Source organism: Alligator mississippiensis, chromosome 3 (assembly GCF_030867095.1).
Source record: "Alligator mississippiensis isolate rAllMis1 chromosome 3, rAllMis1, whole genome shotgun sequence".
NCBI lineage: Eukaryota > Metazoa > Chordata > Crocodylia > Alligatoridae > Alligator > Alligator mississippiensis.
In genome coordinates, this window is record NC_081826.1 from 80,949,192 (window position 1) to 80,973,894 (window position 24,703).

At 40.3% G+C, this 24,703-nt stretch overlaps 1 protein-coding gene across 1 annotated transcript; it reads right to left on the bottom strand.

Annotated features, from left to right (window-relative positions):
* Positions 1-2,441: 2,441 nt before the first annotated feature.
* On the bottom strand, positions 2,442-24,225 carry MEP1B (meprin A subunit beta). The gene is made up of 14 exons (XM_059723514.1): positions 24,222-24,225; positions 23,625-23,669; positions 23,481-23,524; positions 21,970-22,042; positions 20,724-20,841; positions 16,516-16,694; positions 14,226-14,444; positions 12,181-12,333; positions 10,877-11,092; positions 7,041-7,511; positions 6,203-6,385; positions 5,286-5,547; positions 3,821-4,031; positions 2,442-2,635 (listed from the first exon to the last, which is right to left on the bottom strand). The coding sequence occupies exons 1-14, from the start codon at positions 24,223-24,225 to the stop codon at positions 2,621-2,623; spliced, it is 2,193 nt and encodes a 730-aa protein (XP_059579497.1). The 3' UTR covers positions 2,442-2,620.
* Between the last annotated feature and the right edge of the window lie 478 nt (positions 24,226-24,703).

The following is a 24,703-nucleotide window of genomic DNA, read 5'->3' on the forward strand; positions in this document are numbered from 1 at the left end:
CTAAGAAAATGAAGGATACTCGTTACTGCTACAGTTGGTTAAATGAAAGCCTTTTCACCTGAGTAGAAATGGATGAGATCTAGTGCTGGCGGACTATAAGGAAGTTGCATAAAATGAGTTGCTATAGTAGTGAGGAAGAATAAGACCAGTAGGCTCAGAATGGACAAACTGCCTGAGCCATAAAGAAGATAACAATGGGTTATAGGCCGTATAGACAATGAACATGGGGACTGAAGAAGCAGTGAAGGCTTCCTCTACTGCCTTCCTTATTTCTATCCTCTATTTAGGACAAATATGTATTTGCCATTAGTTCTTTAAGTTTTTTTTTTTTTAAATATGCACTCTTTATTATTAAACCATTCTCTCATTCTTCTCAATTGGTAAAAAAAAAAAAAAAAAATTACAATATAGGAAGCAACTGTTTAAAGTTTGTATCCCAAGTTGAAATACTAGCCACAGAGTGAGATAAATACTGAGTCTGTGTTTATAAAGCAGGTCAACTAATCTGAGAGGCAGAGGGATGAACAAAATTGAGACTTTAAAAATTGTCACCTTAATCCTCAGAAATATGCATGTAAAGAAAAACATTAGTCCACTGAGTTAGAACACAAATGAAATTGGTGCCAGCAACAGACTTGTCAGGTTGGATATATTCTGTTTATTGAATAAAGAGCAGAGTTACTTGGATACATGGCGGTGGTGGCTTAAAGTAAATAAAATGTTGGCCTGTGTAAAAGTAGGCAATGGAGACTAATACAAAAATATACATGTTTGTATCTTGGTACTAAAAACACAGCATTTAGAGGCAGAATGTGAGAATTTCTCATTTCCTCATCAAACTTGAATGCATGTCAGTCTTTGGCTCAAAGGGGTTTTTTTTGTTTTTTTTTAATGTTTTCAAGAATGTGATTATCAATGTCCAACCTAGGGAGACAAAGCAGTAGTTTACTTTTATATGTAAACATATTCATAGATACCCATACAGACCAGCTTGTAGCTAGCATTTCTGTTTCTGGTACTTTTGTCCCTTGGGAAAAGCCCACGGCTAGGAACCTCTAGAGAGAATGGTACATGGCACTTTTCCCTGAAGGCTCTATGAAGGACACTGTTCCTCCCCTTGTTCCTCTTATTTCTGATCTTCCTCTGCTCGTGCAATCCTGTAAGAAAACTAGGCTCCAAAGTCTGCAAAAACTGTCATAGGAGCTGAAAACTGGGAGTAAATTCCAGGGTCACTGGATCCAGTCCCCTGCTATCACAGGAACTACTTCTTAGTCTGACAGAAAACTCAGTTTGGCTGACTATCCTTAAGCAGACTTCACTATGAAGATAATTTAAAAAAAAAAAAAAAAAAAATCAAGCCTATCTTAATTCAGTACATCTTCTCCATATTCAAATAGACTTTGTAACAGGGTGCCTGCTCGGGGCCAACCTCCATGGCCTGCCCACCTGTTCTTAGGCCAACCACCTGCCTTCTCTCCCACCACGCCTTGATGTTGATTGATTGATTAATAGATGTCAATTAAGCAGGAGGCTACCCGTTTTGCTGCCCCAATGCCAGGTGGCACTCTCTGCAGCTCCTTTCCTTCCCTACACTGCAGCCCAAGCCTCACAGATGGCATCTAGGTGTTTTCATTATCACCGGCCCCCACACTGGGCCCTAGAATCCGCCTAACAGGACCCCTCCATGATCCCTCCATTCAGGCAGCCTACCCCACCTTCATTCAAGCTACCTAGCTCCCTGAAGATATTTTCCCCTCTCAGGTGTGGTCCCCCCGGGACCTCTGGCTACCAGCCCTAGCCCACCTCCAGGCCAGTCAGGACCCCAGGCCCCCGGCTCTTGGGCATCCCTCGCGGTGGGCCCCTGGCCCTTTTGACTGCCCTGGTCCTGGCCCCAGCATGGGCCAGTCAAGGGTACTCTCTCGATCAGGTTGAGTCTTTAACCCCTCACTCTCTCCAGAGGTCTGCCCGCTGGGCCCTTCACACAAACACAGGGGTTACCCACCTGGTGGTGGGGGCTAGGGGTTAAGGCACCCTGTCCCACCTTTCACCAGGGTGGTAACTGGCCTGGCATTTCCTGGGGGCTCCCGCACCACTGAGAGCCCCACCAGGCCACCCACTCCCGGTAGAGTGCAGTTTTAGGTCATGCCCAGGACCAGGAGCCTCCTGACCATCCCCTACAGCTCCTCCCTTACCTCCAGATGATCTCAGCAGCCCTCCAGCCAGGCGATGTTTTTGCCTTGTTTATATAGACGGCCCCTGACTCAAAATGGCTGCCCTCATCAGGCACCTGGTGGCTGCCAGCTCCAGGCCCTTAAAGTGGCAGGCACACAGAGTGCCCTGCCACAGACATATGTCAGGCATGCAACCCAGCAATACCACTGCCATGATTACATGCCTAAATCGACCTATTTCAGACACTTCATTGGCAGAGGCATAGTACACAGATTTTATCCAAAATGTGTTTTATTTCTCATTCTGTATCAACTTTAGCATGATGACTTAGATGAAGGAAATCAGGAGAAATAGTTGTGTAATTAAGGCTTTCAGTTGACTTGAGTGATGGAAAGAGTCTACCTGGTTGGATTTTTTTGGGTGGAGGAGGATGTTGCTTTCAATATTTTCAGAAAGATGTTCTCTGTTAAATGAAGAAAATATCTCATATCAGATCAGCAAACAACCAGAATTTGAATTAATCTCACTTAATTAAAAAAGGGATCTACTTTATTTAAAAAACAAAACCAGCAGTAACTTTCAACAAAAGCAATAAACCACGGTGTGACTTGAATAGGTGAAGTCCTGAAGCACTGAAGATTAAGACACAGTAAAACATGGAAGTATGTTGTTTGGAAGACCTACAGCTTCCTACTATAGTTCATTTCTTTCACAGGGTTATTCTCATATCTTAATACAACTAGTGAGATGAATTATACCTTTGCTCTGTTCTAAGCTTTTCCCTTGATCAGGTTTGAGTACCAAATGTTCTTAATTTAGGCCTGCATCTGTATAACTTTCTGCTTGGAGAAAGATGCCAGGGTCTCTGCTTTACTCAAGGCTCAGCCCAATGCCTTATGATTCAGTTAACTCTTTTTAAAACCATGTTAACTCAATCTTTCTTTAATTTGCTTGGATTATCCTTTTAACCTATATTACCTTCCCTGCAAAAAGAATGATGGTTGGATTGGGAAGCTGGCCTTCCTTCTATACAAACACTCAGGTGTTTTAAGAGGTACTCTTCATAAAAAATGTAGTGGCATAACTAAGGCAGGGTCAACAAGCCTGGCACCAAGAGGGGTGGGAGGGGAAAAAACAGCTTTTCCCTCAACTGCATGATTTTGATCATGACCACATCAGCTGTGGCAACCAGAAATCATCCCTGTGTGTGGGAGCCACCCCAGGTACCTGGCTGCATTGTTATGCTACTGGTGAAACAGCAAATGAAATGTGTTTTAAGCACATAAATTTGAAGGCAGATGGGGACAATTAAATAGTGTGTATGTACTCACACAGTTCATATGAGCAGTCATTACTGGGTACAAGTACAGCCTTTAGATAATAGTGATAGGGTACAGGAGAAGGAATGTATCAAACAATTGATAACCCTCCGCATTATTTGGGAAATTAGAGAGATTCATTTTGAATATTTAAAATATTCAGTAAGAGTTCTCTGGCATCCTTGTTCCCTGATATTTATTTTGTTCCTATTCATCTAAGTTGACTCTTCCAAAAGTGATTAACAATATTTGCTTGTTTAGCATGTACTTTTTTGACCAAAAGGCATTTAGAAAACTTCTAAATCTTAAAACTGGAGCTAAATACATACATTTTCTAAATTTAGGTTGTCCAGGGCTTCCTCATTTTGCCGCCTTCTGTGGTATTTTCTTCTAATACACTGTGTGCTTATAATTGTAATGATTAGCATAACAACAAAAACAGCAACAGTTGAAGCAACGGCGACTACCATATTCTGTCGAGTTGAGCCTTTCTTTTCACACCTTTTCCCCATGTACCACCAGTCATCACCTACTGGACATCTATGAAGAAAGAGCTACAGTCATGCAATAGCAAATAAAATCCTAGGAAGATAAAGCTTAGTTTATTTTAATGATTCTCTATTAGTATAGCATATACAGCAGGTACTCCTGAACACTTAATTCACCAGTTCTGAATAGAGCAGAAGAACCCCTTCCCTCAGCATGCTGTTGGCTTTATTTATTTATTTATTTATTTATTTATTTGCAAAAAGGCTATAGTGTTGGTTCATGCTTGGCATATGGTCCATTATAACCCCCAGGTTGCTTGCTGCAGTCCTTCACCCTAGCCAGTAATTCTGCTTCTCACATTCATGCCTGTGATAGGTCCATCCCAAAGGCAGGACTTTGCATTTGTCCTTTTAGAACTGAACTCAATTTCTGCTTTATCTCCATTAACATTTTATGCCCAAATCAGGTACATTATGGATTTTTGAAGAGGTAACCATTTAATTTTTACACTGCTGCACAATTCGGTGAAATATAGTTTAACTGAATTTTACAGGTGTGTAACATGAAGTACTGTATTTTCTTGTATCCCCTACACCCCCAAATAAGACCAGCACCTTATTTTTGGAAGGTGGAATGAAAAGAAAAAAATCTTTCTTTTAAAATACTAAGTGTTTTCACAGGGAAAACACAGGTAGCTGCAGTAAAAAAAGAGCAAAAATCTGCAGCTGCTCTGTTAATTCCTGTTAATTCCCCAAATGCAGAACACAGCAGACACTGCTGATTGTCTACTAACTTAAGAGGAGCCACATAGTTCAGCTCTAGCAGGATCAGGCCTTCAGCTTGCTCAGTAGGTGGTGCTGGCTGAGCCAAATTGACTAGCCCCTCTTCTGAAGTGGGGTTGGCCCTCAGCTGCCTCAACAGGCACAGCTAGCTCAAGAAGAGCAACCGCCCAGCTCAAGAAGAGACCGTGCAGCCTGGCTCCCACATGATTGTGTCCTCTGCTTTCTGCATTTCCTCACTGAAGACACACGTGCCAATTTCCGGTAGCAATTTTTTGAGGAAAAAGTGTGTGTCATATACAAGTAAATATAGTACTTCAAAATAGTAGAAGGTCTGGAAGAGCCATGTTACCAAATCTGGTTATAAACTTACTCTCCTGGAGCTGGTGCTTGAAAATTACTTTAATTGACTAAAACCTTCATCAGAGAAAATATAAATTTAATTTATTTTACTTAATAGTCTCTACTAAAATGTTTTCTTTCCTGATTATAAAATTTAATCTTCAGGTTAAATGAAGTCAGTTACCTGCACAGTGGTATTTCAGCAACAGCAACGCAGATGCCATCATTTTCACAGCTGTACCTTTTACATGGATTGGGATTACTTGTCTCTGGTGCTCCTGCTGGCGTTGTGTTCACTGTAGTTTTCCTGGTGGTGGTGCGTTGGGTGGTAGTTCGCCGGGTGGTGGTGTGTCTAGTGGTGGCAGGCTTGGTAGGGGTGCTTACGGTCATATTGCCAGCAGTGGTGTTTGGAAGATTTGGTTCAGTTGATATCAGATGTGATATATCTAAAGAAGAAAAGAGACATGATGCTTTTATGCTATCCTACATTTTCTCTTTTTTTTAATGGAGAAGCTGGTCTTTTTTTTTCTTTTCTTTTTTTTTTTTAACTCTGACTTTCTATAAAAGGACATAAGGATTAGCTATGCTAAAATGTGAATACACACAGCTAAAAGCTTTGTGTTAATAATTAATTCTAAAAGTAAACAGCAATGAAGTGCTGACCATAAAATATCCAAAGCAGTTTTTAGTTGGAATAAACAATAAGTAACTTGTGCTTTCAGTGGTGTGAAATGAAATTCCCAGGATATTCTTTGAGTGTTTACTTTCAAATCTTTTTGAAACAGAGAAGTGGTTTATTTATACATTTTTATTTAAGCCTGACATCACATCATGTAGTTCAATGTTAGCCTCCTCATGAGAAAAGCAGGATTATATAGTGGATATATCTATCCGCATATTTGGTCCAATGAATATGAATGAATGAATGAATTTAAATATGTGAACCAATCTATTAGCTCAGATTAATTATGTATAAAGTTAGCCAAATGCAAATATAGTTGCAGAATTAGGACCTTATTTGGTTCTAAAAATAAGCCATGCTGCCTATTTATTGCATCATGAAGTAATGAAGTATTATAAATACCGTTGATGCTCACATACCTTCTATTGTTGAAAGAATGTAAACATCATCTCCTTTTATAAAGTCACGGCTTCTAAGCCTTTGATGAGTTAGAAATCCACTGGTTCCACTTCCTGGACCTCTTCTGAACTCAGTTCCATTAGCAAATTTAGATGGTGATCCTACTTTGTCTGGTCTGTCCCAGAAAAGAGATGTTAATGAACCTGAAGAGGGGGGTGGGAAGAAAAACTCTTTTACAACACTTTCTTTTAAAAGGTGAACTTTGAAATGAGTAGTTTTGGGTAAAAGGGAGGTAAATAATTCCATTTGGAGATTAGATTTGACCCTGACATTCCATTCAGTGTGGCGCTCAGTTATTGACAACCCTCTTAGCTGGTATTACTGCATGCCCACATAAAAGGTGTCAACTCAGCATTTCTCCATTCAAGAGTCCTGGAAAGCTACCTTCTCATAGGCAGACAAAGTCTGTGCTATGCATGAGATAAAAGAAATCTGCAGAGTAGATGCTACTGCTTCTGCCCAAACATATCACCTTTGAAACCCAAAACTCCTCTGTCTGACGCACATAATTTCCCTAGGCCATTGCTTCCCACCATTGGATCAAACCTGCTGATATAAACAGGCAAAACTCTATTGAAGTGAATTCATCTGCACCATTTTTAAACCAGTCTGTGTGTGCTGAACTTCTGTTCTGTTACAGGTATAAACTGGTTTCCACTCACTTATACTGGTAAAAGTATAATGTCTGTACCTGGCCCATGAGGAATCTAATTCATTGTTTATTTTTCTCTAGTCTTCCTAAAAGCAAGAAAATGCATTGTGTAAATGAGATAGATTTTTCACCTGGTTTTAACTAACCTGGTAATAATTGAGATGGGTCTGTTGTTACACTTCTTTGATTTGACATCTGTTGACGAATATCCGGGTGTTGGTCCAATAGGATCATAGTAGCTTGTTGCCATGCACAAGGCCATGCCAGTTGATCATCATTTGCTCCAGAGATCGAGTGCAAATAAATAGCCAGGTTATGTGAGTTGTTGCTGGTGCCATTCACATATAAACCAATCTGAAAAGCATATCCTTTACTAGAATAAAAAGGCGGACTGTATATTTTTCCCATTTTCCCTTCAAGGCTTGTATTGAGCAGATGCGTAAAATTTCTAATATGCCAGACGTGGTGGGGACACTGTGTTTCTGACAGGTTAATATCATCAATAGAAAGGCCTCCAAATGATGAACCTATTCCTTTTATGCCTTCAAATATAATCCGGAACTGACTTGTGACATTCAAAGAAATGTGGTACAGCTGCCAGTAATTCACTGGTGAACCTGAAAAAGAACAATCAGGTGTTCTAAGGTAGCAAACAGTGCAGTCAGATATTGTACAGAATGAAGGATCTGTTATAACCAGGGATCCAGGTTTTCTATTTTCCATGGAAAAATGGGGTGAAACACAGATTTCCCCTTTTGCCACTTGAGGCACCCCCTGGAAAATTCTAGCTCTTAGTTTTTGACTATGGAAAAATAACAGACCAGCTTTTCTGTTGCAAAGAACTCAGAAAGACCACAACAGGTCAAAATACTTTTAGCACTATGGATTCCTATCTGAAATATTTGGGTTTTCCTTGTGAATCGTGTGGGGAAAAAAGGCAGTGGGGAAGCGTGAGAAAAAATGAGGGGTGTTGCTCTCTGTGTTAAGGAGCAATACACATCTTCTATAATCGAGATGGAATCAGACCCCGAGGTACTGTGGGTTAGAATACAAGGGGGTCGGGGAGAAAGGGACTTGGTAGTGGGGGTCTACTATAGACCACCACACCAGGAGGATGAGTTAGACCTGGAATTCTCCAGGCAGCTCTCAGAGGCTGTATGGTCAAGGGACATATGGTTGTCATGGGTGCCCTAAACTACCCTGACATCTGCTGGAAGGAGCAGTCAGCCACATGTAACTGCTCATGTACGTTCTTAACCTGCATACAGGACCTTTACTTAACTCAGGAGGTATATGGTCCCACTAGAGGAAACGCCTTGCTGGACTTGGTACTAGCTACCTGGTGGGGGATCTGCAGGTACAAGGTAACCTAGGGGATAGTGACCATCAATTGATTGAATTCACTATCCAGCATAGGGTGGGAAAAGTAACCAGCAGGACAGAAGTGCTAGACTTTAGAAAGGCTAACTTCAATGTGCTAAGGAGATTAGTTAATGAGGCATTGAAGATCAAGAGCATTAGTGAAATAGGAGTCCAGGAAGGGTGGTCATTCCTCAAGGGAGCAATCCTTCAAGTGCAGAAGGAGACAATCCCATTGCACACAAAAGGGGGCAAAGGGGCCAAGAAACCCTCTTGGCTGAACAGGAAAATCCAAGAAAGCCTAGGGACAAAGAAAGAGGCATACAGGCTATGGAAGCAGGGGGTAGCTACCAAGGAGGATTATACCTCCTTGGCTCACACTTGCAGGGAGTCGGTTAGGAAGGCCAAAACAGCAGTGGAGCTCAGGCTAGCAACAAAAATTAAAGACAACAAACATTCTTCTTCAGGTGTATAGGGAGCAAAAAGAAGATGCAGCATAACATAAGACCCCTACAAGACAGGCTAGGGCAATTGGTGACAGATAGGAGGGACGAGGCTGAAATCTTCAAAGGTTTTTTTGCCTCTGTATTCCTGAACATGGATCAAGACAAATCTCCCAATTGCATTCTAGATAGGCACAGGAGGAACACCAGTCCACCAGCAGTCAGCATCGACCTAGTAAAGGGACACTTGGAGGGGCTGAATGTATTTAAGTCAGCAGGCCGAGATGCTCATCATCCAAGGGCGCTGAAGGAATTGGCCAGTGTCATAGCAGAGCCATTGGCATGGCTGTTTGAGCACTCATGGTGCTCAGTTCAGGTCCCAGAGGACTGGAAAAGGGCCAATGTGGTCCCTATTTTCAAGAAGGGGAGGAAGGAGGATCTGGGTAATTATAGGCTAATTAGTCTCACCTCTATCCTTGGGAAAACCTTTGAAAAAATTATCAAGAATCACATTTGTGGGAGCCCAGCAGGAAAAATAATGCTGAAAGGCACCCAGCACAGGTTCATAACAGGTAGATCCTGCCTGACTAACCTTGTTTCTTTTTATGACCAGGTCACAAAATGCTTAGATGAAGGACTTGAGATAGATATCATCTACTTGGATTTTAAGAAGGCCTTTGATACAGTATCTCATCCTATTTTCATAAACAAACTGAGCAGCTGTGACAGATGATTACATGGTCAAATGGGTGGCAAATGGGCTTAAGGGTCATACCCAGAGAGTGGTGGTGGATAGGTCGGTATCAATCTGGAAAGATGTGGGCAGTGGGATCTCCCAAGACTCGGTCCTTGGACCTGTGCTTTTCAGCGTCTTCACTGGTGACTTGGATGAGGGTGTGGAGAGCACTTTGTCCAAATTCATGGATAATATGAAATTATGGGGCAAAGTTAACACACTAGTGGGAAGGGATCGAATCCAGGTGGACCTGGACAGGTTGGAAAAGTGGGCAGAAAAGAATAGGATGCAGTTCAACAAAGACAAGTGCAAAGTGCTGCATCTAGGGAGAAGGAATCAGCAACATACCTATAAGCTAGGGGATGACCTCCTCAGCAGCACAGCAGCAGAAAGGGATCTCGGAGTCATGGTTGACTCCAAGATGAATATGAGCCACCAGTGTGATGAAGTAATCAGTAAAGCTAACCACACACTATCATGCATTAGCAGGTGCATCACAAACAGGTCCAGGGAGGTGATACTTCCCTTCTATGCAGCATTGGTCAGACCGCGGTTGGAGCTGTGCATCCAGTTCTGGGCACCGCACTTCAAGAGGGATGTGGATAACCTTGAGAGGGTCCAGAGGAGGGCCACTTGTATGGTTAGACCTGCACGTAAGGCTGTACAAGGAGAGACTGAGGGACCTGGATCTCTTCAGCCTCCACAAGAGAAGGCTGAGAGGTAATCTTGTGGCTGTTTACAAATTCATCGGGGGGAAGGGAAGGGCAGCAAGAATTAGAGATGCTCTGTTTACCAGGGCACCCCTTAGAATAACCAGGAACAACGGCCACAAACTGACAGGGAGCAGATTGAGGTTGGACAGTAGGAAGAACTTCTTTATGGTAAGGGTTGCCAGAATCTGGAATGGGCTTCCAAGGGAGGTGGTGCTCCAAAAGATACAGATCATTTGGACATAGGGGACAGGACAAGAAGTAACAGGTAATTCAGGTTGATAGGGAGAATGTTCTAATTATAAAAGTAGGTAAACTATAAAGTTTGCTATGAAGATGCATACTAATTGAGATTACATAGTGAGGTTTTGGAATATGTTGTTAGATTTTAAGTGCAGGTTAGTTAGACCAACATTTTGCTGGGGCAGTTTAAACAGGGATGTTCTGAGTGGGTGGCTGAACTACGTGACTTGCTAGGATCCCTTCCAGTCCTATTTTGCTACAACCATACGCTCCTTCGTTGTCCATATGTATGGGATAAGAATAAGTCCGATGACATAATTGATTGTATGATAGGAAAATGATTGGCCATGTTTCCATTAAATATTATCTCGTTATATAAATAATATAAGTAAATATGTATAAATATCAGAAAAATGCCATTTTACTGCAGTATGCTCTTCCCTGCCAGACACTAGAATATACACATTTTAAAAAGGAATTTTATTCCATACCTTTTATCTCTTCAATGAATCTTAAAGTACCATTGGGATGGGCTGAAGTATACTCCCTTACCAAGATGTTCAGCTGATCACTTTCGTTACCACTGTTGTAATAGTAGAATTGCAAGCACTGAAAACCTCGTTTGGGATATAGAATTCGGCTCTCCAGAATGGCTCTATTTCCCACATTGCCGGTGCTGGTACTAAAATGCATAAAGTAGCCAGTGTCTGCCAAAAATGCGTGGGGAATGGGGAAGAAAAAGAAAGTAATTTTTTCTCCTGTTACGTTTTTATTAATTTTGCTTATGAAAAAAAAAAGCAGATTGTTCAGGGCAAGGATTAGGCTTATAAATCACCTGCGTACCCACGTGACCTAACCTTTACCCCACTCTTCTCTCTTTCCTCTCTCTTCTTTCTCTCTTTTCCTCTCTTTTTCCCTTTCTCTTTTCTCCCTCCCTTTTTCTTCCCTGCTTCCTTTCTCTCTTCTCCCTACTCCCCACCCCTGCTGGATGTGGTTATCTTCGCTTGCGAAGGACAAACAATTACTTTTGCTTAGCGTTACATCATAGTGGTAGGATGGTGTAGTAGTAGTCCTCACCCAGAGGACTCAGCCAAGTTGAGACTCATTGTATTGGGCTCCATACAAACATATCTTTAATGACAATTGCTGCCCAGAGATGTTACAGGGGGTGAAGGATTTAAAGAGATTTTTTTTCTCCGTAGTTAGCCATTTGCCTCATTTGGCACTGTCTTGATTATCTATGCTCCATCGTGTGGTATATTCTGGTTTAACTATTTGCCTAGCACCAATATTTTGCTGCTGACATCGTGCCTGGCTGGCGTGTTAGCCTGGGTTGTTGAGCCCAGATTCAAGAGATCTGCTGTAATAGGCTCAAAAAAAATTGGTTTCAAGTAGATTGTTTACCCAATCATAATAATGCATATTCACAAATATCAGCCATTTCAAAAGGACTTCTGGCAAACCAGTTTCTAGTGTGGACGTATCTCTTATACCTCAACTACCACAGCTTGTAAATCTAGTTTTGAAGTGGGTTAGAACATCTTGCATAGTTTTCTTGTTTTTTTATTATACTGAAGAACAGAAAGAGCTCAAATGAACTAGTACCTTCAACTTGTTTTAAACATCTGCAGAAAAAACACTAGATTTCCCTAATGCTTTTATATTGCTTGGTTAAAAATTTAACTGTAACTTAATTGTCAGCAAGTAAACTCTGAACACGGTCAAAGTTAAAGTCAGCTAATGTGTCTTTGCAGAAACCCTTTCAAAAGAGATAAGAGTAGCTCTTGCCTGTTACCTGCACATTGTCCCATGTTAGTATGATCAGTATCTGGTCCAGCAGACACCTGAGACAAACGCTGCCAGTCAGTATTATCTTCTGAACTTTGAATCATGCCACATACATTTGCAAGTTCAAAGCTACATGTGTCCATGAAGCTTAGTGAAGAGGCTACAAAATACAAGTAATTGATTCTAGTCATTTAACGCTAGTCTCAGAATATTAAGAAACGTAGGCCCTATGTTGTGTGCGCTCCATCCCCATCTGAGTTGTGCCTGGAGCTGGTACGACTGGGCCATTAACAAGCTAGTAAAAAGACGTGACAGACTCAGTGATGAAACTGGTGAATCCATAGCTTGGGTTCTTTGAATGACAAAGAGAGTTAAGTCACTTCATCATACCTGGGAAGTGTGTTAATCACAGACTGTGGTTTCTTGGGTATTCTATTGCTATTCTAAAATAAGCAATTATTTACAAAAAATAATAATGGCCCAGTTCCTCTAATTCTTACTCAGTTAAAAAGCCTGTGAACATGCCTTTCCCAGTCTTCTATGTCTTCAAGGCTAGCAGCATGATCACAGTTTTTATGAAGGGTTTCCTGATACCAGGATGCAACTGAACATGGTGTATATAACTGCTTTGAATAATCCATGATTTAGTTGGGATTTTAAAAAGGCAACAGCTCATCTGTCTTGGCAGGTAGTTCAACATTTATGGTTGTATCAATCCAGAGAAGTTGTAAAGGTTTCATCTTCCATATAAAAATAAATTGAGTGAACGTACAACATACATTTTAATGCTAAATGTTAAGCTGACTATGAAGGAAAGAACAAGGCAAAGTTATGGCTCTGTCTAAGCAAGGGGAGAAACTGAGAAAAATATCCTGCTCCTATTGAAATCCATAGCAAAGTTCCCATTGACTTCAGTAAGGTCAAGGTTTCACCTATTGAGTAAATGTGAGTGGAGATAAGAGTAAAGGATAGAAAATGGCATCTTCTTGGTGGAAAAAAAAGCATAGAATATGGGGAAAAGACAAGGAAGAAAGATATCTAAAATTTACAGAAAGGGGAAAGTTAAGGGTTGCAGAAGATATGGGGAGGGAGTCAATTATCTAAAGATATCTTTAAGTGTAAACTCATGTTTTAAGATCCAACTGATGGCAAGTAATTCATGCTCTTAAAGTTTAGTAAGCATGTACTGAACTGGGACTTAATTGAGCAGTAGGATTATTTACCAGGATCTTGTATTTATAAAATACACTGTTTCAAAATACATCTACAATTCTAGATCCTGCAAGCTATAACATCATCTTTAAAACATAATTGTGACTTTGCTTATAGATGCATTAATCTCTGCTTCTAGACACGTGAGAATATCAAAAAGTTCTAGTTGATCTGTATGTCAGTGCACAGGCATTTGATTGGCTATCCAGTCTACTATTAAAGACTTTTAATCCTATTTGATAATGACATTATTCTCTAATCCTTGTTTTTACTCATCTTCTTGAGATGCTGGCCAAACACTATCACTGGATTAGACTGGCTTTAGAGGAGGGAGGCTAAAAACAATACAAAAAAGCAGCTTATACTGAAAGTACCACCCATGACTTAATTTGACACCAAGCATGCTGTAACCTAATTCTGAGAGGTAAGAGCAAAGCAAGGGCAGATACAATAGAAACTGCTGAGATGTTAGTTTTCCTACAATGCCTACAGCAACAGCTGGGGAATCAAAAAAACCATGTACAGGACAATTCATTTAAAACAAGCACTCATAGAAAAACAAGCTGCCTACCATAAGTAGTCTTTAACAAAAGGTCAAGTAAAATTGCAGAGGAAGCTTTGCATTGCCTCTTACACAGCTGGATATCCGTAGGACTGCTCTTTTATTTCTAGCTGCCTTTGCTGCTTATCACTATTTTTAGTGTTCTTAGCATTTTTTTAAGTGTTAGCTTCTCTTTTACCTGTGCCTGGGTGAGTCCAATCTGAGTAAAACTCTCTCACCTTCTTCCAAGTAACAGACAAAAGATGGCAAAGGAACTCAAAAGCAGTAGAGAAACTTACTGCAGTTGTACAGTCGATGCAGCTTCCGGAGATCATAATCACTGAAATCCATTCTTTGGCCAATCACATCCATGAAGTCTGGTATGTTAGTTAAAATGGTTGCTTCCGTTCCATTCCGGAAGGCATTTTTACTATAATGCATCACAGAAGTGAAATCATAAGGAGTATTCAAGGAATTTGATGTTTTATCATCATATGTATTGAAATTGTGCTCTTTACCTGAGGAGAGAAGGAAAGATTATTGGTTGCCTAGGATGACACAAGTCACTGACTCTTAATGTGTACATTAAACTTCAATTTTAAAATGTTAATATATCTTTGATATAAGCTATAAGATTTCTAGAGCTAATTCATAGCTCTTTAAGACCAAGAGGAACCATTTTGATCATCTAGGCTCTGATCTCCTGTATAACACAGGATATAGAATGTTTTCACATTATTCTAGCGTCAGTCTATAATCCCTATGTAAAGTGTTGCATACCTTTCAAAAAGATGTTCATTCTTGATTTAAAGAGTTCTCACAATGGGGAGTATACGACATGTCTAGGTAAGATGTTCTAAAGATTAATTACTCTTGCCATATTGAAAAGTTGTGCATTACTGTAGTTCTGGTCTGTGTTTGTTTAGCTTTAGGTTTGAGCCACTGAAACTTAATATGACTCTGTTTGCTGGGTAAATAGAGAACATTTCTTTGTCATCCAAAATAGTGTGTCAATAGTGGGTAAACAGAAATGGGATGAAATTCAGTAGTACAAAAAGGCAGTCATGGACTTAGGGACTAATGCCAAAATCTTCTACTATAAGCTGGAAACTCATCAGTTGAAAATGACCAACTGGTGGATGGAGGACTTAGGTGTTAGAATAAGTTCAGTCCTAAAGTGACTTAGGTATTCTAATTAATGACAACATCAACGATTTCCATGCTTTTGGGCTTAGCTGGTTGTCACAATGGGCCACAAAAGATTTTTTTCCCCTTTCTGTTCTTCTTCCTGTTCCCTTCCCGTTGTGGGTTTGGTTTTGTTTTGGGGTGGTGGTGGGGGAGAGTGTTGCCTTCCTCAGAAACATTGGATGTTGGCCACAGCCAAAGCTGGGGCTCTTGACAGGTGAGCCAGTGCTCCTGCCAAGACTAAAACCCAGTTGTTCCTGGCTAGAGGGTCTTGCCCCTCCATTCAGGGTCAGATGGATTGCCATATTTGGGATCAGGAAGGAATTTGAGTCTATGGTCAGATTAGTAGGGACTGGGGGGGTTTGCTTTTCTCTGTAGCAAGGGGTGAGGCCCTCTTCCTTGGATCTCTCAAGCATATTTTAACAACCCTTGCAGCAGCAGGACACTGCCTACCATTGTCCCCCTACTTTACCTGTGGCTGGTTAGGGTGCTATGCCATATGGCTGTGTGACAGGGTTGAATGTGTAGTTTTAGTAATAGGTTACACAAGAATTTGTATAGGATTGTTTGGATAGGGATGATCCTGCTTCAGGCAGGGGTTGGATTAGATGATTTCCAAAAGTCACTTTCAGCTCTACTTTTCTATGATTTCAGTATGTAGCAGTCAAAATATTTTCTAAAGAGACAGAGAAGTACTAATGCTACAGTACCAGGCCCTGGTGAGACCTCATCTGAAATACTTTGTACAGTTTCTGGTCACACAATTGAAAGTAGAACAGGTACAGAGTAGGGCCTATTAGGAGGAGCAAGTAAACAGAGACTCTGCCTTACCTAACCAAGCTTGTTTTATTTAGTCTAGCAGTATATGATTGATGTTTATAAATACTTCTGGGGTATAAACACTTGGGAAGGAAAAGAGGAATTTAAACAAAAGGATGACAATATTGGCATAAGAACAAATGGGTATAACTTGGCTATGAATATATTTATGCTGGAAACTAGAAGAAGGATCCAAGGTCTCACAACCATCAGATTCTGGGAGAGCTTTCCAGTGGGAGTGGTGGGAGCAAGAAACCTAGCTGCTTTTAGAAGGTAGCCTGAAAACGTAATTTAAGAGATTATGTAACATGGTCCCCGTGATAGCAGAAAACTGGACTCAGTGACCAAGAAGATTCCTTGTAGTCCTATGTTCTTCTGAAGCATCTGAAAACCATGTGGAATAGATAATAAGAATTATTGGTGTCTATTGCATAAATGAGATTGCTTAAATGAGACATTTCTGAATGTTTAACTGAAAGATAGGATGAGGTAAAAGAATCATATCTGTAAATATGTACTGTAGCTGAATGAGGTATTTCCCAGTCAAAACATATGAGAGCAAAGCAAAGGAGAATTAGTACTTACCAGTACTAATTCTGTCCCACATTATTGTAACATAATCATTCCTATCAGATCGTGATTGCTCATGCCAGAACCCCAGCGCATGAAGGAACTCATGCTGAACAGTCCCAATTCTGTCACAGTTGGCTCCGATTGAGAGCTCCTGCTTCCCTTTTCTGCGGTTTCCTATTGACGACCAGCATCTAATAATAAAATTAAATGCAAGACAGGTACATGAAATGCATAACTGATCACCCCCAAAGTAATGTTTTTTATCAGTTTACTCCTCTAAAAGATACATTTTTAATTTAAGAGCTTCACAGTTTAATTAAGTAATTTGTTACAGAGAGAGCACTTTCTATATGGCCGCGCGCACACATTGCTGCATGGTGATGTAGCGCATCGCTATGGCGATGTAGGGCAACGTGTAGACATGCCCTAAGTGTATGTATTGACAGTTCTTTTTTCTTTATATTTAACTCTGTAGTAATACAGCTGAAGCTATTTCTTCATATCTATCCCCTTTTTTTTGGTTTATTTCTTTAATATAAAAATGTCACCATGCTGATGACAAGAGGTGGCTGTGACTTCATCCAGAAAAAAACACTTCAAAGGGCCACAAAAACATTGATCAGAAAGCTCTTGGTGGCAAACTTTAAAAGAAAAAAAAATCAGGCCTCTCAATTATTGGTCTAAGTGTTTTTATTTCTGAAAGAGTTTAGTTGCTGGCAGAAGATGCCAAGATGGATAGCTCTGAGAACGGACAGTATGTCTTTACTCTGTTTCTGCAACTGCTAAGAAATAAGGTCCTACCTTGTCCAACCAAATAAATGCGAGATCTTCTCAGAATCTCGGCATGCATCCTACCAATGCTTCCTGAAATTGATGCTAATGAACCTATCTCTGTGGTCCACCAAGCCCTGCAAAACCAGGGGATGGAACCAACCAAAGGCATAACAATTTGTCTAATGCAGTTTGGCAACCCCATTTGCTGAAAGTCAGCTCTTATTTTAGGCACATTGACAACCCCCAAGAAAACAACTTGCAAAACGACATCATAAACCTCTATCACAGTTTCATTGATTTGCCAACACTAAATTAAACTGGTTAGTCATGGAGCTATAACAGACTGGAGTAGCCAGTTTGCTGACAAAGACAGAAACGCTTTTTTTGTACATTTATATAATTCTCAAAGGCTTTCCAGCATCTCTGTGAATGATGGCATTATAAATGGTTGGGCGGCAGTCAGAAGGAATTCCTCCAAGAGCTCCACGGTTCTGATCGCCCCTAACCAATGAACAGAACTGAACAACGTGCCGTGCTGACAAACCTGTGTGTGACAGTGGGCTTAAATAACTTCTGTCCTGGGGGCCAAGAAGGAAAGACAAGTTGTCCCACAGTGCATGACAAATCAATTCCTTGAAGAACTCTTCTCCATGCAGCACCAGGGAACCTCAGATAGGTCTCCCATAAATCCTGGCACTGCACACGCAGAGGTGAGAAACCAGGGTATATTATATAAAACAGTTCTGTAAGGGGTAGGGCAGTTTGGCTGCTTCAAGCTTGCAGGCCACTTACCCCAGTGTCGGATATGTAACTATGTAGATATACTTTGAAATGACCAATTCATTTTACTTGAGGATGAGCAGCAAACACATGGCAAACATTTTATTTGATTACTAACTTCATTCAAGTTTAAAAGTATAACCATCCTAAACATTATGGATTTCATATCCCACTACTAATCTTTGGAGACACCTATTTCTCCACCTCTCGATGTACCTTAGAGGAGAAAAGATATGTGTTTAGAGAAGTTGTTTATTGACTTTCTTCTAGGGTGATTAACTTCTATGAATCTGACTGGCATTCCCATGGACTCAGTGCTGCAACCCTTTAGACTAAGATCTTGTTAGCATGTAGCTATAGGAGACCTGATTGAAACAAACTTATGATGAGCAAAGTAAAAACAAACAAGTCTGACTCATTTTACCCTGTACCATTATATCAGAACATGGGAGTACAGTGAAATTAAAAGAAAGGAAATGTGGAAATATTTTTTAAAAGTACTTTAGGCATCTCAAAGTCAACCTATTGAAGTCTGGCTACTACTCTAGGAGGTCATAAAGTCAAACAGTGTAGCTGACCTTTTAAAGTGATGACCATTACTAATATTATTGATAAGCTCTTTAAGTTAATGAATAGAGAGAGGCAGTTAGCCATATTAGTCTAAAGTTAGGCAAAAGGCAGGGTAATTAATAAAGTAATCACATTAATTGCATTAGGAATTTGCAAGGAAGGAATTTCTCCTTAAGCAAAGAGTAGCACAGCTAAACAATCAAGGCAAGATATCTTATTACAACAGATGGACCTATAATCTTGTTTGCTGAGGCAAATACTTCTCTAAGGGTAAAAATTGATGTTGGATTTCTCCTGGGACAAAGCTTTTTATCTTAGGATGCGAGGCTACAAATAGATGTCATGTTTATCCCAGGATAATCCATTTTATCCCAGGTCAAAGTCCAAACATTCAGACATTCGTATCCATCATCCTGGGATAAATCCTAAAAATCACTGGATAAGAAGTACTAACAGTTTATCCTCGGACATTACACGGTATGTCTAAATGGTTATCCTGGGATTGCATTATTGATTCAATGACAGAAAAACAGCAGTGCTCACTACACCCTTATTTGAAGGGTGATGTGTGTAGATGCCAATCCTGGAACATTTCTGTTCTGGGACGAGACACAAACACAACTTGTCCAGTGACAAAACAACATCTGTTCATAGCCCTACCAACATACCTGTGAAGTATCTAATATAACTTTTTCTTAGGATGATCTCTGTTAATTGTCATTCATTCCAGGGGTCAGCTATGTGTAAAAAGGGCTCTGACATTCCCAGGTTTGCACTTGGATCAATCAGAACTGCCTCAAATGTGACATTTCTTTTTAGTCAACTAAAGGTAAGAAGCGGAGCCTAATGCTGAAGTCCATTAAATACCATTGCCTAAAGTGGGCTGTTCCTGCTCAGACATAATTCCTGCTGGATTCCTCTTGAATTTTGTCTGAGTATGAACTGCAGGATTTAGTCCTATTGGCTTTGTACAGACATTTGGGGAGATTAGGGGGAGCTTAGGTCGAGTTAAAAATGGCAACTGATCTAAGGTAAGTCAGGATGGAGGTGGCTAGCAGGGAGGTGCTTGGGGGGATTGGGAGCCAGGTGGGTTCTGTGGGATGATTGGGGGGGGGAGGGGCAAGTGGGGTCCATGGAGGGGATCAGGGAACAAATAGGGTCTGTGGGACATTTGAGGGATCGGGGGGGGGGCAGGCAAGGCATCTATAGGGGGATGAGGGGCAGGTATGGTCCATGGGAGGGATTGGTGGAGCAGGCAGGGTCCACAAGGAATTGGGGAAGTGGGAGGGGCAGGTGGCATCCATGGGGGAGATTGGGGAATCAGGAGGGCAAGAGGGGTCTGCAAAAGAATCGGGGTGAATGCAGTCCACAGGGGGGCTTAAGGAATTGGGGACTAGTGAGGTTTGCAGGGGTGGTTTGGGGGGGGGGCACCTGGGGTCCCCAAGGGGGGTGCTGGGATCAAGGAGGGTTTGGCAGGATCAGGGGGGCTCACAGGGTCCATAGGGGGGATGGGAAGCAAAGGTAAGTAGGAGCCCAGCAGCGGGGGAAAGAGGAGGAATAGCAGCATAGAGGGAAGACAGGACTGCAGGGGAGGAGTGGTGAAGCCTGCATAGGCAATGGTGGGCAGACAGAAGCTGTGGCTCCAGCTCTGGCCCTGGCCCCAATCCCAGGTTGTGGCCACAGCTGCAGCAGCAGCCTGTTCCCCGTTGCCTGGTACTCAACTGGATGGTGAAGGGTTTTTGCCTCCATGTTAAATGAGGGGGGAAAAAACCTTGTCTTTTAATTCAGTAAATACAGAGTTTCCAAAGGCCAATCAGAAAAAAATGATTTAATTCAGATATTTTTCACCATCAAAGAACAAATTTCTTTCTAAGAATTCAGTCATATACTCACTGTACAACTCCCATTAGGTCTCATGTTTTCAAAGTAGTATAAGTAGTAAACATTTCTAGGTTCATATTAGGTTTGGGACAATTATAAGTTTCAATAAAATTTGAGAAAAGATAAGGTAAAGACTTATATTCAGTATTCTCTTTTTGGAAACATCTTGCCACAACCAAATGCAATGAGAAATCATCACATGTTTTTCCCCTTACCCACTTCCCTTGAACACTGATATGTAATTCTCTTCATCTTCCCAAGGTTTGAAGTCAATACAGCTTTTTAGTCGATACTGTTCAAATGCCTTGAGGATAACTCCTTTGGCATTCATTTCTGTAGGGAAAACAAACAACATTCTTACTAATAAAGCACCAAACTGAGGTTCTTGGTAAGTTTGTATATGGATTTCCTTTGTCAAACTTATATTAAAATCACTGGGAGTCCTGCCAGATTAAGGACTAAAAAATACTAAGGATCCTAAGAATCAAACCATTGGAAAACTGTAGTCTCTTTTCCTATGCATAGCTCAGGGGTGATTCTTAGGGTAAAAACATATATCACGTTTGAGTCGGTTCTGATTGATCCGAGTCAAAATCTGATAGTGGCATAACCCTTTATACATACAACTTGTCCCTGAAATGAATAGTAATTAACTTGAATTAGCTGAGATTGTCCCAATAAAAAGTGTTATCTCAGGCTAAAAACAGATGTGAGGTTTATCCTGGGTCAGATTGTCCCAAGCTTTAACTCGCATCAAAACAGTCACATTACAGTCATTTAAAACCATGCTGTTTTTGTGGCTATTTACTTGAATTATCTCAGATTGTCCCAGAGAAAAAGTGGTATCTCCAGTACTTCACAGGTACTCAAAGTGGGACCATGGGTTTGTACTTCTATATGTTGTCAAGGTAAAAAGCTTTGTCTTGGGAGAAATTTGAAGTCTGTTTTTAGTCTCAGGTACTTCACAGGTACTTAACATGGGACAATGGGCTTACACATAACAAGAGCATGTATTATTTGTGAGCTGCTCTCAACTCTCATGCATCCCTGTAGGGTTTATCTGAGCAAGCACCAAATAAAAACTGTAAGGATTTCAGATTCCTTCCAAAACAAACTGAGGGTTACAAACACCTCCCAGGAATTGTTCCAGCTCTGAATATTAATATGTCTGGGTCATTTCCTCTAAGAGACTTGCTTGGTTTAAACCCCTTCAAATGTTAATAACCAAATAATTCTAAGTCATAACTAGACTGAACAAACGGAAAATTAATATTTCCTAAATAAAAAAAAGATCCCCAGTTCCTTTTTCTTTTTATATAATGTTACACATTAGACCCATCCCTTCAAAAACAAACCGGAATTTAAAACTGGTGTTGTTTTCAACCAAAACAGATGACAGACAGACGGACAGATAGGCACACACACGCATACACACACACTGTTCAACGGAAAATACTGTACCCAGGCTATCCTCAAGGACATATGGGATAGTGAGGGGCCACCTATATTGGTCACCAATAATGGAGTTTCGTTCCTGTAAGTGGGAAAGAACATAAATACAAAATGTTCACTAAGGGATGATACTTGAGTTAGAAGTAAAATAGTTTAGTAGATGAATACTGCTGTGTAAGTCATAGGTCTTACAAAATTGTGCAATGTATGTGACAAATAATTCTGGGAGCTCAAACTATGGGGAAGATGGTTCAGTAGTCTAGGTCTCAGTTTTGAAATGCCTTGACTTCCCAGTACCAGAGCCTTATCTCAACAGTTTCTTCCCAGGCCTTAAATCTTTCCTGAGGTAGCCCAGCTAAATTTCCTGTAGCATGTGAGGTCCAAGCTTTCAGATAAGACACTGAAATCTGAAGTACTACTTGCCTGACATTAACATTAACAATGCCAGGCCTTTCTTCATTATATTGCAAAAGTCAATGACACCGTTTTCATTTTAGATTTCATGTTAGAACTTGCCCCATCTAATCCGATATCTCCCTCAAAAAGGTTCTACCCCAAATTTGTTCCAGTGTCCTTAAACAGATCTTCCCTTGCACCACTGATGCACTATTGGCACAAAATAGGACACTCTGAGACGCTCCATTTTGCCCCTTACTCTATGGCACATGCAGCTGTTCCTGAGTTCCACTCTCAGCTGAGTGCACCAGAGAGTGGGAGCAGGGATGAGAGGAGAACTGAACAGAGGAAAGGAATGAGAGTTCTGGTCTGAACTGAGGAAGGGGACAAGGGATGAGAAGCAGGTAGTTATTCATCACTACTTAGAATAAACATATGTCCCACTTTCATCAGGACAGTGCTGTTTTAAATGCTTGTCCCACTTGTCCCTCTAAAAGTGCCATGGCCATCCTAAGTAGTAATGAATGCTCACCTAGCAAAGGCAAGAACAAAGTCCTGTTGACTTCAAGGGGACCAGGTGCAGGCTATGTTCAAAGGACTCCCCCGGGACTTTTTGAGATATAATGCATGATATACATGTAATTTTCAGTGTATTAGATGAGTGAGGTAGTCATTAAGGATCTACTTTCACAAAACTTTCAATGGGGCTAATTACACGAGGAAGAAGGATTTGCAACATTGATCTGCAAGTTATAGAAGTTGACAATACATAATGTGCAGATAGATGAGGCATATCTCAGCCAGACCTGTCTGCATGTGACTGATGCTGCTGATATTCTGGTAAGTACAAATATAAGTCACAGTAAAGAAAATAAGAAGCTAATTATCATCTACTGGCTGACTTGTTTTCACTTTGGATAATGTTTCTGCAATTTTACCAAGACTTTCATTCTCTACAACATTTTGTACAGATCCATCCCTAGACAGTTTCATTTCATTGTTCCATTAACAACATTTATTGTTAGTACAAAGAGGGCGGGCTAATCATTTTCAGATCAGGAGTATTTTTATATTGCAAAAGTCAATGGCACCATTCTCATTTTAGATTTTACATTAGAACTTACCCCATCTAACACGATATCTCCCTCAAAAAGGTTCAGTCCTAAAGCTAAAAAGGAGGAACTGATTAGTACTCAGACATAGTAGTAATCTCCCAGACTTGCAATGAAATTTTAAAAATATTTACAAGACTAAATAAAAAAAATCACCTTCATTGATGTCAAAGATATCCTGATCAATTCCACCATCTACATCTATTTTGGAAAAACAAAAGACAAATGAGATAGTACATTAGCCCTGGTTATTATCTTCACAAAGTGTAAAAATTAATGCAATAACAGTAACAGTAATTATAAATCTGTGTCTGTCCCATTTATGTTTATGAGCAGCTGTTTTTGGGCTGCTTTCAGTGCATACAAATAGAACTCAAACAGTACTCACCAAATGTCTCTGAAGTAGGCTGAAAGAAAAAAAGATGATAATATGAGAATTCATGAAAGGAAATGCTATTAATATTCCTCTTTTAATAAGAATAATGTTGTGTTAAACTCACAGCATTTAGTGCTGGCCACCTTTGGCATTGTCATAATAGTCTATGATAAAACTACACTAGAATAAGTGGATTCATAATCTTTCCCAAATCTCAAAGCACTTTCTAAAGAAGATGAGTGTTCCCAATTTACAGATGGGAAAACTGAAGTACGGAAAAATAAATATTTTGCAAAGGACACCCAACAATTCAGTTGCAGAATAGAGTATAGAATCCAGGTGTCTAGAGACCCTCCAGTTTTCTATTCTCTTCCTACCCATATTTTATGGACTTAAATATTCCATACTGTCATTAACTGGCTTCATTTCATGGCAAAACTGTAATGAAATATACATACTGCATTTTTCTTTGCACTAACTAATCCATAAAATATATTCCTATATTAGACAGAACACCTGGTTTCATTTTAGAGTATTACATTTCAAATAACATTATTTAAGTACTCATGCAGTATAGGATAAGGCATAAATATCTTTCTTAAGTAATTTGTTTGCCTATTTTGTTTCTAAGGAGAACTCTCCTTTTTGTAAGTTGTGGGGTTGCCACAACTGAAGGAAAAAAAACCCTTAAGATTTAATAGTGTTTAGACACAGAAGCAGTAGCAGATAACCAGATATAGAAGACACTATACTATGCAGGAATGGAGTTCAATTTGAGAGAGATTTATTTTAACTAAGGTCTCTGCTTTCATTGTTACACTTTGTCTGTGTAAATAATTTGTAATCTATTCCTAACACA